Here is a 14,106-nt window from a genome sequence, read left to right as displayed (position 1 = left end):
GTATGTGCCACCACCACCACCACCCAGATGAAAACTTCTTATTAAGGGTATGTATGGTGAGTGTAGTGCAGGTCAACTGAACCACAAGTTTAAGGCCAGCTTGGGCTACAAAGTGAGTTCAAGGCCTGGAGGCAATTTAAGGAGCTCCTAGTTCAAACATGAGAAGGCATGGTGGCACACGCCTTTAATCCCAGCACTCAGGATGCAGAGGCAGACAGGTTGTTGTGATTTTTGAGGCCAGCCTGGGCTACAAAGAGAGTTTCAAGACAGCCAGGGCTGTTACACAGAGAAACCTTGTCTCAAAAACAAAAACAAAAACAAAAACAAAAACAAAAAACAAAAAACCATCTTCTCCAGGAAGTTGGAAGAAAAGCCACAGGAACAGATCAGGAAAGAAAGCAAGCCTCGGGAAGAGAGGAAGAGTTTGGCTCCCGTGAGAGGCCCCAGCCAGACACCCACCCTCAGGGGCCCCCATGACCCACATAGCAACCCTGACTGTCGACATGGCTCCAGCAGGCTAAACATGCCTTATTACATCACCAGCATATGAGCCGCCCTAGATAAGGCAGCAGGCAGCAGAGAGCTCACCTTCTCCAGGCTGGCATTGCGCCTCTGCAGGCAGACACATACAGCGGTGGCCCACGCTTCCACACAGGCCTCGGGCAGCAGCCCTGCCCTCCTCTCCACGTGCTTCCGGCAGATCTCTTTGGCCAGCACCTTTCCCATGCCTGTCTTCTGGGAGCAGAGAGCAGAAGAACTGCTAGGACTCTCACCAAGAAGCAAATCCTTCTATTGGAAAAGAATGAGGAAGTCCAGGTGAGGTGCTGGATGTGGCGAAATGTCTTAAAAAGAAAGGCAGGTGTCCTAGAAACAAGTTCAGCACCCAAGCACTGGAGAATCATGGGACTTGCTCTGTGCACAGGGCATTCCCTAGGACAGGCACAGCTCATCTGCAGCGGCCTAACCTGTCCGGCTTCAGTGGCTCCATCAGAAAGTGGGAACATGAAATGCCTATTCCTGGGTGTAACACAAATAGAAATCCAATAACAGACCTAAAGTATAAAGCATGACACCAGACAGAAATAAATATCCAAAGTCCATTTCCGATATGTCTTCCATTTGCAAGATTTATGCCCAGTGCATAATAATAACCATCATTTGTATAGCACTTACCATATGCCCGGCACTAACAATTAAATAGTTTTAAAATATGTATTTATTTGTAGGCATGTGTGTCTGTGAGTGGGTATGCATGTGTGAGTACAGACACCCTCAGAGGCCAGAAGAGGGTGTCAGATCCTCTGGAGCTGGAGTTACAGAGTACAGGTTGTAAGCTACCGGATGTGCGCGTTCTGGGAACCAAACTCAGCTTCTCTACGAGAACAGCACGTGCATTATTAGCCACCAAGCCATCTCTCCAGCCCCAATCATGTCTTATTTTCTTAAAGATTTATTTATTTATTTTTGGTTTTTTTGAAATAGAGTTTCTCTGTGTAATAGCCTTGGCTGTCCTGGAACTCCCTTTGTAGATCAGGCTGGCTTCAAACTCAGAGATCTACCTGCCTCTGCCTCCTGAGTGCTGGGATTAAAGGCCTGCACCACCACGCCTGGCTTTTAAGATTTATTTTTATCTGTGTGTGTGTGTGTGTGTGTGTGTGTGTGTGTGTGTGTGTCTGTGTGTGTGTCTGTGTGTCTGTCCATGTGTGAGGGTTCCTGCAGCTAGAGTTACAGAAGGTTGGGAGCTACCTGACATGGGTGCTGGGATCTGAACTCGGGTCTTCTGAAAGAACAGCAGGCGCCTTAACTGCGGCCTCCTGGATTAATCTTACTAACACATACACAGCCCTTTTTGTTTCCCCTGGTACTGTAGTGCCTGGGATAAATCTCAGGGTGAAAGTGGACAAGAAGCAGCAGGCCCTGAAGGTCACCCTTGACTGCACCCGCCCTACGGAGATTGGAGTCACATGGGCACTGCAATTGCAAGCAGCTTCCCCAAGAAAATTAAAATGGGGTGAGGGGAGGGGAGGAGGCTGGGGACCCAGGAGAAGGGGTTGTAAGCATCAACAGGAACAAGCAGGACCATAAGAAACTCAGAGGTACCTTTTTCTTTTCTCTTTTTTTTTGGGGGGGGGTGGTTGTTTTGGTTTTTTGTTGTTATTTTTTGGTTTGGTTGGGTTGGGGTTTTTTTTGTTTTTTTGTTTTTTTTGTTTTTTGTTTTTTGAGACAGGGTTTCTCTGTGTAGCCCTGGCTGTACTGGACTCACTCTGTAGATTAGGATACCCTCGAACTCACAGCAATCCGCCTGCCTCTACCTCCAAGTGCTGAGATTACAGGCATGCGCCACCACGCCCAGCTTCAGAGGTGCCTTTTTCAAAAGGTTATTTGAAACATCTTACTAAGAAATATGTGGGGAAAAAAAAAAACACAAATAAAAAGCAAAGAGACAGCCTCCATGAGATTGTTGCTGAGGACTAACAACAGAGAATGCCAGGAATTACATCCCCTGCAAATGAAGCAGGAGGAAGAACGCAAGCCCATGCGGAGCAAAGGCTGTATGCATACGTGGCTTGAACAAAGCCAGATAAGGAGGAATGGCGATATGTGCCTCTCTTGAAGGCAGGAGAATCATGGGTTCAAAGCCAACCCCTCCATTTTTTGTATCAAATTACTGTATACTTATTTATTGTTAGTGTGTGTGTATATTATAATCACGGCTACACATGTGCATATTTATAACTACATATTATAAGACATGTGGCATTTTAAAGCTAGATGTGTGACATACACCTGTAACCCTAGCACTCTATAGAGACTGAAGGTGAAGTCTGTAAATTCGAAGCGAGCCTGAGCTATATAGTAAGGCTTGTCTTCTCTGCCTAAAACATACTCCTACTCTGTCCCTCGGTCCATTCTTGTCACTTACTCAGCCATCCCTTCCTCTGCAAGGCCTTCTCCAGCCTCCAGACATGACTGGCAAAAAAAAAAAAAAAAAGCCAATGAAATGATGATTCCTAATGACACTCTGCTCTAATAGACCAGTGCCCAGCCCAGCTATCATCAGAGAGGCATCATCCAGCAACTGATGAGAGCGGATGCAGACACCACAGACAAACTCTAGGCAGAGCCAGGGGAGCCAGAGAGGACCCCATGAGAACACAGCCCACAGAATCAACTAAACTCATAGGGCTCATAGGGGCTCACAAAGAAAGAAGCAACAATCATGGACCATGTATGGGCTTGAGCTAGGTCCTCCAGATACACCTTATGACCCTGTGGGTCTAACAGTGGGCGCAGCAGCTGTCTCTGATTCTGTTACCTGCTCTGGGGACCCATTCCCTGCTACTAGGTTGCTTCATCCAGCCTTGATATGAGGGTTTGCGCCCGGTCTTTTTTTTTTTTTTTTTTTTTTTTTTTTTAAGATTTATTTATTTATTTATTTAATGTATATGACCGCTTTATACCTGGAGGCCAGAAGAGGGCACCAAATCTCATCATAGATGGTTGTGAGGCACCACGTGGTTGCTTGGAATTGAACTCAGGACCTCTGGAAGAGCAGGTGGTGCTCTTAACCTCTGAGCCATCTCTCCAGCCCATGCCCAGTCTTATTGTAATTTGTTATGTCATGTTCAGTTAATATCCCTGGGAGGCCTGTTGCGGTTTGTTGTTGTGTGTTTGTTTTGTTTTGAAGGGAAATTGAGGAGAAGTGAATCTGGGAGAAAGGGAAGGGGGGTGCTGGGAGGAATTGAGGGGAAGAACTGTGGTTGGGGTGTAATGTATGAGAGAAGAATAAAAATAATAGCCGGGCGTGGTGGCGCACGCCTTTAATCCCAGCACTCCGGAGACAGAGGCAGGCGGATTGCTGTGAGTTCGAGGCCAGCCTAGTCTACAAAGTGAGTCCAGGATGGCCAAGGCTAACACAGAGAAACCCCATCTCAAAAAAACAAAAATAAATAAATAATAAAAAAAGTTAGGCCAGGCATGGTGGCGCACGCCTTTGCGCATGCCTTTATTGCCAGCACTTGGGAGGCAGAAGCAGGTGGATCTCTGTGAGTTCAAGGGCAGCCTTGTCTACAATGTGAGTCTAGGACAGCTAGGGCTGTTATTCAGAGAAACCTTGTCTCAAAAAACAAACAAACCAAGCAAACAACAAACAAAAAAGCATTGCTTGAATCCAGCAGTTCAAAGCTAGCTGGGCAATATAACAATATTTTGTCTCAGAAGGAGAAAAAAAAATAAAATAAAAACATAAGCCCAAGCTGGGCATGGGGGGACATTCCTTTAATCCCAGCATTCAGGGAGGCAGAGGCAGGTGGATTGCCGTGAGTTGGAGGCCACCCTGATATACAAAGCAAGTCCAGGACTGCCAAGGCTACGTAGAGAAACCCTGTCATAAAAAATAAAAAAAATAAATTTAAAAAAAAAAAAAAAAAGGAAAGAAAGAAAGAAAAGAAAGTAAAAAAGTAAGCCCCACTGTGCCTCCGTTTGTCCAGCCAGAAAGTAGGTGGTTTCAGGATCTGAGGACACAGCATGCCTGACACCATCAAGGATTCAACACCCGCAAAAAAACCCACTAATGCCGGCAGTTCCTGTGTGAGCATGACCTTTTAACTATGCATCTTTGGGTAAACTCAACAGCATTCAAGAAAGGGGAAATCAGCATGCAACAGTCAAGCACATGAGTGGTTTAAGAGAGGCAAGTTACCACCAGAGAGAAGGGATCCAGAAGCAGTTCACTGAGCCCCACCTCTTGGCCCTACAGGGAAGAGAGATCTTATCTGTAGCCAGTGCTGAGAGAAGCTGGGACTAGCAGTGACTCCATTGCCAGGGCTGCACACAGGCTAGGACAAAGCGTTCTTGACAGAAGCGTCAATCATGAACCTAGGTAAGTCTCGAGCCAACTCCCAGGACCCAGGAAGTTCAAAGGAAACCCAATAAAACCAGTGAGTGAAACCACAGGATGAAATCAGTCAAACCTGAGCTGGAGAGATGGCTCAGAGGTTAACAGCACTGGCTGCTCTTCCAGAGGTCCTAAGTTCAATTCCCAGCAACCACATGGTGGCTCACAACCATCTGTAATGTGATCTGGCGCCTCTTCTGGCAGGCAGGCACCCATGCAGGCAGACATTGTATACATAATAAGTAAATGTCAAAAGGACAGTCTGCATGGGATGAATGACGCACTTTATTGGAGCATGTGGGGACTCAGCAAAGGAAAGGAAGGCAGACTGAGACGCAGTAAGGGGCTCCCTCGGTGGGCTACCGCTGAATGTGTGGCACACACCTATAACCCCAGAACTCAAGAGAAGGCTGAGGCAGGAGGATCACCAAGAATTCAAAGACTCTCCCTGCCTTGGACATGTGCCCAAGGATACCAGCCAACTGACCAGAAGTGACTAGATCTCTTACCAGGTAAACTGGACTGCGGTCCTTGTCCATCGCAGGGATTCCAGTGAGGGCCTCAGCTAACACCTGCATAAGACAGAACACAGAGTCAGCGTGATCCACACATACCCACAGTGAGGTGAAGATGTAGGCAATGGCAGAGGCGTTGTCTTTTCTGTTTTGTTATTATCATTATTATTACATTTACTTATTAATGTATTTATTGAGTGAGTGTGTATGTTTGTGCCTGTATGTGTGTGTGTATGTGTGTGAATGTGTATATGTGTTTGTATGTGTGTGTGTGTGTGTGTTTGTATGTGTGTGAATGAGCATATGTGTTTGTATGTGTATGTGTGTTTGTATGTGTGTGAATGTGTATATGTGTTTGTGTGTGTGTGTGTTTGTGTGTGAATGTGTATATGTGTTTGTATGTGTGTGTGTTTGTGTGTATGTGTTTTTGTATGTGTGTGAGTGTGTGTATGTGTTTTATGTGTATGTATGTATGTTTGTATATGTGTGTGTTTGTATGTATATTTGTGTATGTGTGTGTGTTGGTATTCATGTGTCACCCCACCTGTGTAGAGGTGAGAGTGTGACCCATAGGAGGTGGATCTCCTTCTACTAGGTGGGTCCCAGGGCTGGAATCAGGTTGTCAGGCTTGGCAGCAAGTGCCTTTATCCACTGAGCCATCTTGATAGCCCTACGTTTTGTTTTTGAGACATTAAGTGAAGTCCAGGCTGGCCATGAATTTACTCAGTAGCTGAGAGTGGCCGTGAGTTCCTGGTTCTCCTGCCACACCACCAGTTTTGCCTACTTCATTCACTCACAAAGAAGCGCAGGCCTGAGCAGCTGAAAGCCAACACCCAAAACTATGGTATGTGTCTGTATGAAGGGCAAGCCTGCCTTTCATGGAATTCTCATCAGTGTAAAGACACAGGACTGAGCCAGGTGATGGTGACGCACACCTTTAATCCCAGCACTTGGGAAGCAGGGACAGGTGCACCTCTGAGTTTGAGGCCAATCTGCTATACAGAGCAGGTTTTAAGACAGCCAAAGCTACACAAAGAAACCCTGCCTTGGAAACACACACACACACACACACACACACACACACACACACGCAGGCGCAAGTGGGTACCCTGCACAAGAAGTGAGCCCAGGGCTGGGAACTGAAACCTGGGCCCAGACTCTGCATCAGTCACGTGTGGTAGAGCAGCTGTACTGCCGGATAAACAACTATCTTTCCTGTCAAGTCTGCCCCACACCCTCCTGCAACTGGTTAGAGCAGTTCACAGCAGGTCAGGCACTGAGGTGACCCTGCTCTTAGGGGAACAAGGAGCACACTTGGCAGGGGCCAGGAGGGGGCAGCATAGGGCACCACACTAGAAAGGGATTGCAGCCAGTTGAAAAGGGACTGCCAACCAGGTCCTTGCAGGAAGAGAGAAACCCTCAGACAGAAGTCTCCTCTGTCTCAGCCATGTGGTTCTGGAATGAACAGGTCCCTGGCAGGGGCCACTTAGCGGGCATAAAAACACAGAGACAGAGGGGACAAAATGAGGCACTGGCATGCAGGCCAGAGTACTTGAGTTCAATCCCACTAGGTGACAGGAGAAAAACAGCAACTCCAGATAGTTGTTCTGTGGCCTCCACGCCAGGCAGTATGACATGTGCGCACCTGCATGCAAGCGGGCAAGCACATGTGCGTGGGCTCACACACACACACACACACACACACACATATTAATACCCACAATATCCATTCATATATAGTATCTCATTACTCTCTTGTTTATTTTTTATTTATTTGGGGGGCGGGGTTTAAGACAGGGTTTCTCTGTGTAGCCTTGGCTGTCCTGAATTCGCTCTGTAGACCAGGCTGGACTTGAACTCAGTGATCTACTTACCTCTGCCTCCTGAGTGCTAGGATTAAAGGTGTGCACAACCACCACCCAGCCACCCATTAGTCTCTTGTAAAATATTTGTTTGTTTGAGAAAAAGTCTTTTTACATAGCCCTGGCTGTCCTGGAACTCACTTTGTAGACCAGGCTGGTCCATAAGTGAACTCACAAATATCAGCTGCCTCTGCCTGCTGAGTGCTGCGATTAAAGATGTGTGCTACCAGCTGTCACAAGCCTGCAATGCCAGCACCCTGAGAGGCAGACGCAAGTGGATCTCTGTGAGTTGGAGGCCAGCCTGGTCTACAAAGTGAGTCCAGGACAGCCAAGGTTACAGAGAGAAACCCTGTCTCAAGAAACAAAACAAAAAGGTGTGTGCCACCACACTCAGCCCCATTACTGTCTATAAGCACCACTAACCCCATTTTACAGAAGGCAAAACTAAGGCCAAGAGACATGGAGTCTCTAACTACATGGCTGAAGTGACTGTACTGGACTAGGCCATATTGCCATGTGGCTAGAGGGTCTGCTTTATTAGTTTGTTTTCACTTTTTTTTTAGTTTTTTGTTTATTTGTTTTCCTTTGTTTTATTCTATTTTGTTTGTTCGTCTTCCTAAATTGCCTAGGTTCTTGGGGGAACTCCCACTGCCTCCCCACTGGTTCCCCGAGAAGGGGTGCTTGGCCTCACTGAAGCACACACAGGGAACTTACCGGGGTGGGGCAGGGGAAGGGGAGACATGGGAACCTGCAGAGTGGCCAGCCAATGGGCAGAAGGAAACTGAACAGAAGGAAACACAGAGGTTCAGTTGAGGACAGTGAGGGTTTCAGAGGCAGATATAAGCAGACAGGAGACTGTGATCACAGAGAGAAGGAAGTTCAGAGCTCAACACTGGGAGGAGCACAGGAGCAGACGGCTGAGTACGGCCCTCTGAGTTTGGCTGCAGGCAACAGACTGTTTCCCAAGCAGGTTCTGTAGAACGCCAGGCAAGAAACACATCAGGAAAACAAGGTTCCACCATTAAGTGAAGTTGGGAAAGCCTGCATAGCATTCTCTGGTGAGTTTAGGTCATAGAGTCAGGATCCTATTAACTCTATAATAGAAAATCTGTTTGGCTTTGTTCAACAGTGTCTTCCAAAGCGATCTGTCCTCTAAGCAAGCGCATGCATACACATGTACACACACACACACACACACACACACACACACACACACACACACACACACTTTTTTTTTAAGTGTTTTTTTGAGACAGGGTTTCTCTGTGTAGCCCTGGCTGTCCTGGACTTGCTTCGTAGACCAGGCTGGCCCCAAACTCAAAGAGATCTTCCTGCCTCTGCCTCCTGAGTGCTGAGATTACAGGTGTGTGCCACCACACCCAGATCATTTTAACACACCAGTCCTGTAGGCATTGAAAGGAGTCAGTGTATCCCAAAGATAAACTGCGCAGATCATCAGGCTCAGACTATACCACACTTTACATACCTGGTACCTGCTCATGGGCGGGGAGTATGTAGGAGAGGTGGATGAACACTAACTGGATGAGTGACTATGATGGGAATGATAAATGGGTGTTGAAAAGATGGACTGAAGCCTGGGCGTTGTGGTGCACGCCTTTAATCCCAGCACTCCAGAGGCAGAGGCAGGCAGATCACTGTGAGTTCGAGGCCAGCTTGGTCTACAAAGCAAGTCCAGGACAACCAAGGCTGCACAGAGAAACCCTGTCTCAAAAAAGCCAAAATAAAAAGACCCCTGACTTACACCCCCGCCACGCCATCCCCCACCCAACACACATCACACACCCACAAACTAAAAACAAATAAAATAAAAATATTGTAAAAAAATTCCCCAATAGGCTTTGTCTCAGATCTGGCCTGTAGGCCAGAGTCTGGCAGCTTCTGTTGTGCCTCCACGCAAGCCCCATGCATACAGACAGCCTCGGGGCAGAGAAGGAACTTCTTACAATTCCACAGCTGAAGGTGTCCACTTGCTTGGTCAGCTGCCCCACTCTGATGAAGTTTTCAGGCAGATATGCAACTGAGACTTGGAACAGGTGGGTCTTCATTACAGTGTATTTGGTCTTTTTATTGGCAGGACACAGATGAGCGACTGGATGGGCCAGCTTGGGATTGAGATGCTGGTCCAGCAAAATGTTGGCACTGTGGGAAAGCAAGTGACAAGAACCTTTGAACTCTGGGAAGAAAAGGTTGCCATGGAGACACTTTGGCCAAACAGTTTAGCCATGGGCAATGTCAGCCCTGTGAGTGTGTGTGTGTGTGTGTTTGTGTGTGTGTTAGGGGGAGTGGTCACAGAAGACCCTCAACATAAAATAGCCACCCCTAAATGGGCAGGGCCTTGGAAGCCCATTCATTCGACTAAATGGAAATGGAGTTGAACATTAGCCTAGTTGCCCCAGGAACGTGGCCAGAGATGCAGACTCCCACTGCCCACAGATGTCAGCCCTGGCCAGCACAGCAGGCCAAGCCCAGAGCTCGTGCTGGCCTGGACTCTTCCTACTACAAGCTCTGGCCTCCCGGTGCAAATTCCAACACTGGCATCCTTTCTAGGTCAATGTGCTCAGGCTGCACAGGAAGGGAACACTTTCTAAATTTCAAAAAGAGAGGTTAAAATAGCCTTTGATCCGGTCCTGATTGGAGGGAGTTAGCGCAGAGAAAGAAATTCCTGAGGGACAAAAAGTTAAGCTTCGTGTTTAGGACTAACCTTAGCAGTATTTTATGAAATTGATTTGTGGGGAGTACGCGTGCTCCAGGGGAGCTCAGGACAATTTGCAGGGGCTGGCTCTCTTCTTCTATCATTTAGGTTCAAAGGATCAAATTGAGGTAATTGGGCTTGGCAGCAAGCATCTTTACCCACTGAGCCATCTCACTGGCCCATCCAACAGTATTTGAAAAAGAAGAGGCCAGGCCAGACCCAGTAGTAGCTCATATCGAATCCCAACACTCAGGAAATGGAGATAGGAGGACTGTTGGAAGTTCAAGGCCAGCTTAGGCTACATAGTGAGCTTAGGTCAGCCTGGGCTACATTGTAAGTTACGGGCCATACCCTTATCTCAATAAACCAGAAAAAAAAAAAAGTTTAAAAATCCTTTTCATAATAGCCAGCAACTCCAATATCTACTATTAGACGGATATAGAGAAACGTGGGCGACCCACTTCACCGCAAGACAAAGAAGTCACAGCAAACCACGATGCCTTGCAACGTGGGGAGATGGCTCCCATGCTCAAATAAGGTGGAAAGGCAGAGGAGGAACTGGAAGCCAGAAAACCATCTTAGGGGTAAGGGCTAATGTGAGAGGAAAGCAAGAAACTGAAAATGTGTGAGGGTGCAGCTTGGTGGCAGAGCTCACCCGACACACTCAATACTGAGTTCAATCCCCTGACCTATATACATAAAAAGAAAAGGAAAAGAAAAAACAAAATTAAAAAACAAAACAAAACAAAGCCCAGAAATCAGCAGACCCACTATGCTAGGCAGCGGGTCAGCAGCTGGCTCTCTCCCTCTGTTCCTTTCTCAGCATGGGTACAAGTGCCATCAGGTGTAATTCAGGAGAGGAAAGAGCTTTTGAGTTGACATGTGCCACATGGGAGGGAACTTTGAGGAACCACGAGACCTCCAGCCGAGGAGCTGCTTCTGCTTTGGACTCTTCTAGAATCACTCCCATGCTACCAGTTCTCTTGCTCTTGGACATCTGATGCTAAGATGCTGGGAACAGGAAGCCTCCCTGACAAGACCTATCCTCAGCAGACACAGGCAAGGTGGGTACTGAGAAATGTTTAAACAGGGGAAGCTCAAATCCTGAGGCTGGGCACAGTTCCCAGACTCCCTGGCTCCTGTGGCCTGTGGCCTGTGGGGAAACTAACTCAGAATGGCCACACACATGGTGACACACAGCTCTGAATTCCGCCCGTGAGCAGAGGGCACATCTCAGAAATACTGGGTTTTTGAAAGTCTAAGGAGAGAGTTAAGGTCCCCAAGGCAGGGGCGGTAGAGGAGATTGGGGACGGGGAGCAAGAACAGAGGCTGGCCTCATTCTCAGAGCCAGGCCTGGAGAGCAGGCCCGGCTCATCCGGCCCTCTCACCTCTTGACATTGCTGTGGATGATGTCCAGGCTATGCAGGTGTTCCACGGCTAAAAGGAGCCCTGAGCAGATGCTGGCACGCTGGGGCCAGGGCAGCAGGTCTGAGTCACCCTAAGAGAAAAGGAAGGAACAGAAAGAATCACTCCTGCACCATTCTAAAGTCTTCATGGCCTGTTCTTGGACTCCATTGAATCCGTCCTTGGTCACGGGGCTCAGCCAGTGTGACGTACTGGCTTGAAACGATAGTATTCATAGCAGACATATCAACTTGCAAACCCAACCTCAGAGACATGGGCTGTGTGACTTTGGGAAAGAGACTTGAAGCCCTCGGAGCCTCCATTTCCTTGGGTGTGAAATGGCAATGTAAGGCTGGGGGCATCCCCTGTATAAAGTCTTAGCTTTGATCTTAGCAGCAAAAGGAGAGAGGAGGGAGACGAGGGGATGTCATCCAGTTATAAGCCGTCTGCTGCCATCAACGAGGTCCTGGGTTTTATTCCCAGACACTGCATAAACCAGGCATGCTAGCACACACTTGGACTCCTAGCACTCAGGAAGTAAAGGCAGGAGGATTAAAAGTTCAAGGTCATTGTCTACCATATAGAAAGTTTGGGGCTAGCCTGACTATTGGTACTCCTGTCTCAAAAGAAGGAGGAGGAGGAGGAGGAAGAGGAGGAAGAAGAGGAGAAAAGAGAAAGAAAGGATACACTGGTATCTGTACTGAGGGTTTCCTGAGCTTTCGAGAAAGTTCGCGTTCTTCTAAGGCCTTCACTTGACCCATAGGCAGCTATTTGCTCCGTTCTCTGACCACAGTTCACACCCCAGGGGCTTACCTGAGCCTGAAGTCTGTCGTGCAGAGAACCATTGGCCATGTAGGGGTAGATGAGGCTGTGGAACTGCCGTCCGGTACAGAAGCCCAGCAGCGGTAGGATGTTGGGGTGGCAGCATCTGAACCCAGCAGGAGTGTACAGTCAGGCATCAAAGAGCAAGCGCCAAAGGCAGACCCTCCCTTCCCAGTCCAGGCCACCAGCCACCTCCCAGCACCACAGGCTGTGGACCCTGATAGCCTCACCCTACTTCCCTGCTGTGCAGTCTGGTACCACCCCCACCCCACTTCTGGGAACAGGCTGAAGGATGAAGAACCTGCTAGAGGCCACCACACCCGCCTCAGGTTGGTTTAACTTGGGGACTCCCACTGTCTGAGTCACCTTCCTCCTCTTGGCTTTCCTCATGGCTCCGGCCACATCTCATGCTCCACATGTGAACCATCCACATGTCTCTCTGGGCAAAGGACACTTCTGTCCTGCCTCCCAGAAACCCCATGCCTCCGGAATCACTGAGCACGGTCACACACAGCTTCCCATGCCCTTCTCATGGTCACAGCCCAGCCAACCTCCCTAGGTATATACAAATGGCTTTGTGCCAGATCTTGCTGCCTTCCTGTGCTCTTCTTCATGCCTGTCTCATTCTGCATGCCTGTCTGTACTGCACCATGATATAGGGGGCAGGCTAGCTGGCTTCAAGAGAGCACTCCCTGTAGCCTGGGCTACTAATGAATGAAGGAGTGACCACCGAGCTGGTGAGAGCACAGAGTTGAAGCAAGGGCATAACTACATGTCTAGTTTGCATTAAGTGAGTATATACGTGGTTACACACATGTGTGCTCTTTCACATGCATGACTAGAAAAAGTATTAAGAAATAAACTAAGCCAAACATAATGATGCATGTCTTTAATCCCAGCTCTCAGGAGGCAGAAGCAGGCAGATCTCAGAGTTTGAGGACAGCCTGGTCTACAAAGTGAGTTCCAGGACAGCCAGAGCTACCTAGAGAAACCCTGTCTCAAACACACACACACACACACACACACACACAGGTAAAGAAGAAATAACAAAACTAAAGCCATGCACACCTTTAATCCTAGCACTCAGGAGGCAGAGGCAAAAGGATCTCTGTGAGTTCAAGGCCAGCCTGGTCTATAAAGTGAGTCCAAGACACCCAAGGCTACACAGAGAAACCCTGTCTTGAAAAACCAAAAAATAAAAATAAAAAAATAGAGTGAGTTCCAGGACAACCAGAGCTATATAACAAGATCCTGTCTTTAAAAAAAAGGGCGGGGGGCACTGGAGAGATAGCTCAGAGGTTAAGAGCACTGACTGCTCCTCCTGAGGTCCTAAGTTCAATTCCCAGCAACTACATGGTGGCTCACAACCATCTATAATGAGATCTGATGGCCTCTTCTGGCCTGCAGGTATACATGCAGGCAGAGCACTGTATACATAATAATAAATAAATAAATCTTAAACAAAAAAGAAAAGAAAAGAAAGAAAAAGAAAATTAAAAAAGAAGGAAGAAAGAACAAACCAAATCTGGAGGACCCAGGAAGCTGAGCAAAGGACTACGAGTTCTAAACCAGACTAAGCAACTAGTAAAAGCCTAACCCAATATAAAGGAGGGCTGCGGATATAGCTCAGGGCTCAAGCTGCTGAGCATATGGAAAGCCCTAGCTAGGCTCAGTCTTCAGGACCACGAGAAACACATGCCACCAAACCCCAAAACAACAACAGAAAATAAAAATTACAAAACCAGTAAATGTGGGCTGGAGACATGGCTCAGTGGTTAAGAGCACTGTCTGCTCTTCCAGAGGTCCTGAGTTCAATTCCCAGCAACCACGTGGTGGCTCACAACCATCTGTACTGTGATCTGATGCCCTCTTCTGGCCTGCAGGTGTACATGT

General features: G+C 47.9%; 1 protein-coding gene across 1 annotated transcript in view; it reads right to left on the bottom strand.

Annotated features, from left to right (window-relative positions):
- Positions 1-14,106, bottom strand: part of Irak2 (interleukin 1 receptor associated kinase 2) — a 54,783-nt gene that overhangs the window by 3,226 nt on the left and 37,451 nt on the right. Inside the window, exons 7-11 of the mRNA XM_051155093.1 lie at positions 12,205-12,319; positions 11,376-11,485; positions 9,239-9,434; positions 5,407-5,469; positions 589-789 (exon numbers count right to left, since the gene is read on the bottom strand). Of these exons, the coding sequence (XP_051011050.1) occupies positions 589-789; positions 5,407-5,469; positions 9,239-9,434; positions 11,376-11,485; positions 12,205-12,319 (685 nt within the window). The remainder of the gene's footprint in view (positions 1-588; positions 790-5,406; positions 5,470-9,238; positions 9,435-11,375; positions 11,486-12,204; positions 12,320-14,106) is intronic.

The sequence above is a fragment of the Acomys russatus genome, chromosome 13 (assembly GCF_903995435.1).
Source record: "Acomys russatus chromosome 13, mAcoRus1.1, whole genome shotgun sequence".
Classification (NCBI taxonomy): Eukaryota; Metazoa; Chordata; class Mammalia; order Rodentia; family Muridae; genus Acomys; species Acomys russatus.
Note: the sequence above shows the minus strand (reverse complement) of the source record. Positions and strands in the feature narration are given on the sequence as shown.